General features: G+C 33.4%; 1 protein-coding gene across 1 annotated transcript; it reads left to right on the forward strand.

The window, feature by feature from the left end:
* The first annotated feature begins 133 nt into the window (after window positions 1-133).
* On the forward strand, window positions 134-3,414 carry LOC115241556 (kynurenine 3-monooxygenase). Its single transcript, XM_029817351.1, has 11 exons — window positions 134-219; window positions 320-389; window positions 702-892; window positions 1,006-1,054; window positions 1,796-1,883; window positions 1,954-2,125; window positions 2,225-2,476; window positions 2,567-2,656; window positions 2,811-2,951; window positions 3,039-3,200; window positions 3,265-3,414. Exons 1-11 carry the CDS (start codon window positions 169-171, stop codon window positions 3,343-3,345), a joined length of 1,347 nt encoding a protein of 448 aa, XP_029673211.1. The 5' UTR covers window positions 134-168; the 3' UTR covers window positions 3,346-3,414.
* The last annotated feature ends 428 nt before the right edge of the window (window positions 3,415-3,842 follow it).

Below are 3,842 nucleotides of genomic sequence, written 5' to 3' on the forward strand. Positions count from 1 at the left end.
TAATATATAATATATAACACATAATATATAATATAAATTTATTAAGATTTCAATTTGTTTCGAATCCTTAACAATGACTAGTAGTCGATGTAGGGTGCGAAGGTGTATATAAAGGGTGTGAGGACAATTCGCTAATGCAGTTAGTCAGTAGCCTCGATACATAACGGAATGGCAGAGATCGAAGGAAAGTCGCGTATTGCAATTATCGGAGGCGGTTTGGTGCGTCAGATTATATCACAAAAATACATAAATTTTCTACTTTTTTAATTTGATTTTGGTGCAAAAAGGACGTGAAAGAAAAAGATTGTCTTCGTTGCAGGTTGGAGCATTAGCCGCGTGTTTTTTCGCTAAAAGAAATCATCAGGTAGTCATCTATGAATATCGGTCAGGTAAAGGACATTGGAAATTATATTAAAATCTCAGAATTTCTCGTATAATTATTGATTTTATCATAATTTATTGTCTGAAATTCATATATTCTCTCGTTATTCATCATAACAGTCAATAATACATTGATGTGCAGGCTCACATGACGCTTTTTCATCGATATAATTAATAAAAAACGTTGATAAAGTTTAGCTACACGACTTTCTAGATAGGCTATACTTGTAATCTGCGAAATGTTGGATATTAGAATATTTTCGGGATTTTTTAATTCACATCAATTCGATGTTTGTGATTTTGAGTCTTGAAATCTTTAGATTTACGAATGGAAGATTCATCTGGTCAAAGTATTAACCTAGCGCTATCATTTCGCGGCCGAGAGGCTCTAAGGGCGGTTGGTCTTGAAGATATTTTGGTGAAACAGCACGGTACCTGCATGCGCGGCAGAATGCTTCACGATAAGAATGGCAATCTGAAAGAAGTCCTTTACGATAGTGTCAAAGGAAATGTGAGTTTACGTTGATCAATTTATTACTTGGAACTATCGAAATGTCTCGTGCGTAACTTTCTGTATCCTTTATACATTTATGCGCATCGACACGTTAATTGTCTATTTTGCAGTGCATCTACTCCATTAGCAGGCGACATCTTAATAAGATTCTATTGGATGGTACGACCAATTTTTATAATACTCGAAGTATAAATTTGAACGATTTATCAAATGATTTTTAACATATAAATTACAAAGCGGTAATTTTACATAAAGAAATAAATTAAAAATGCGGAATAAATATGTTGTATACAAAACTTCTCTCATAAAAAAGGCGGCTTTAAAAATTAAATACAATACGTTTCTCTTAGAATTTTTTCGTCTCTGTAAAACTAGTTTCGATCTTTACTCAGGTTCTCCTTGGTCAACGGTTGATTGCCTATCGTTGACTAAGGAGCACTTAAGTAAAAATCGAAACTAGTTTCATTATGGAAACGAAAAAATACTAATTGTAAGAAGAATGTACTGCGAATGCTTTCTAGCACACGTGGATAATGTATCTCTTTTCCTGTTTTCTCTCTTAATCGATCTTTTATTAATTTATTTTTTTTTAAATACCGCATTTCTCGATTATCTCATTTTAAATTATTTTAATTAAAGTTGACGATGGGACGCGAAACACAAAAAGAACTATTTTTTTATCAAGTCAAGTTACAAGAGCTTCTATGTCTGCATGATATCTGGTGACGAGGTGTGCATGAAGCCGCAAGAATTTCGCGCGTATCCTCTTACTTGTGACCTCCCTCTTCCATAACGTAGACTTAAGTCGCGTGAGCATGATGTCGAGTAATCAGTTCGATGCAAAAAATAATTTAAGTAAATAATTTGAATCTTATTCTGCCGATTATATTTTATCGACAGCCGCGGAGAAATATCCAAACGTGCAAATAAATTTCAATAAAAAGCTCGTGGACGCCGATTTGGAGAAGGGAAAAATGAAATTTTTAAAGTAAGTGAGCACATCGTGACTCGGACGAGCGAGCGTTTTTATTCTGCTTAGCTATAACTCTTGTTTTTAGTATGAAAACGGGAGCGATAGAAAATACAGAGACTGATTTGATAATTGGCGCTGATGGTGCGTACTCGAAAGTACGAAAAATTATGGCCAAAAGACCGCTCTTTAATTGCTCTCAAACGTATATCGAGCACGGATACGTGGAACTTTCCGTGCCGTCTGGAAAAAATAACGAGGTGAGCGTCGCAAATAAATACATATCACGATAATTTCAATTGAATCGCATTCGTTTGACGTACGAATTTATGAGAATTTCTTGATTTAATTTTTAAAAGTTTGCGATGAGCGGTAACAATCTTCATATTTGGCCGCGTGGTGAATTTATGATGACCTCATTGCCGAACGAAGATCACACATTCACCGGCAATTTGTTCGCTCCTTTCCACGTGCTAGAAAAACTAAAGACGCCCGAGGCGTTGTTGAGATTCTGCGCTGAGTATTTCCCGGATCTTTTGCGACTAATCGGCGAACAGAGATTGGTGCAACAGTTTTTCGAAAAAGAACCGCAAACGTTAATATCGATTAAGGTTGATTTCCATTTTATTAGCACATTTCATAGTCGTTCGATTTATTCATTTGGATAAGTATGGTGATGCATCCGTTCATGCATTTTGCAGTGTAAACCTTATCATGTTGAGAAAACTGCTCTTATAGTCGGCGATGCAGCACATGCGATGGTTCCTTTTTACGCTCAAGGAATGAATGCTGTAAGTGATTTTATCGAATCGATAAAAAAATTTTATCAATTATCTTTCGCGATATTTTAATGCTTGGAAAAAAATATAATGCAATCATGCGCGATAATAATATATCTATGAAAAAAAATAGAATATTCTTTTAAAATATTCTTTATTCCATCAGGGGTTTGAAGATGTTTTATTGCTCGATGAATTAATGGAATGCTACAATTCGGACTTCACTAAAATTCTACCGAAATTTTCGGAATTACGATGCGACGATGGCCATGCAATATGCGACCTCGCAATGTATAATTATCTGGAGGTTTATTGATCGTAACAATATTTATCATTACTGCGTATCTGTCTGTTTTGATTTGAAAGAAATTGAGTACGTCTCCATATCTTTCAGATGAGAGATTTAGTGATGAGAAAATCTTTCCTTCTACGAAAATTTGTGGACAAAGTTTTGTACATGTTCAGTCCCAATTCCTGGATACCGCTTTATTCCAGTGTGCACTTTACTCGCATGAGTTTTCGCGACTGCATAGCCCATAAAGAATGGCAGGACAAGGTACGAGAGTAAGATAATGAAACGTAATAAAAGTCGTTCTAAGAAGTGATTTTTTTCATTATAGGTATTAAAAGTGAGTCTTTGGTGTTTTGGAATTTTTGTTATCGCCGTTTTAGCTATTTCTCTGTCGCAAAGTACCATATGAATGCGATCGCTTGTCAAATCCCATTTATAAGTTATGATCTAATGATAATAAAAATATAATTAATAAAACTATCTGAAAATCGTTTTTATAAAAAATTCTTTTTTTAATACTCTTGTAATCGCTTATGCGATTTTAGCATTGACATTTTCAATTATTCGATTTGCTCACGAACATTGCAATGTCTTCTATTATGTTTATTTATTATTATCTAGTTTACAAAATTTGGCTTTGTATATTTTTACAAAAAATAATTATTTTAATATATTTTAATTATGATTATCTTACGAGAATATCGCGAAGCAATAGATATTTGATACGTATTACAAAAATCACGTGATTAAATTTAATCAGTAAATTGTCTTGCGCCTGTTCATAAATTGTAACTTGATATTTAATTCTTATACTTTCACCACGAATTATCAAGAATTTTTATATTTAAATTGAATCGAATGAACGTAATAATATGTATGCACTAAATTATATTATATATATTTAAT

This window comes from Formica exsecta, unplaced genomic scaffold (genome assembly GCF_003651465.1).
Source record: "Formica exsecta isolate Colony F162 unplaced genomic scaffold, ASM365146v1 scaffold500, whole genome shotgun sequence".
NCBI lineage: Eukaryota > Metazoa > Arthropoda > Insecta > Hymenoptera > Formicidae > Formica > Formica exsecta.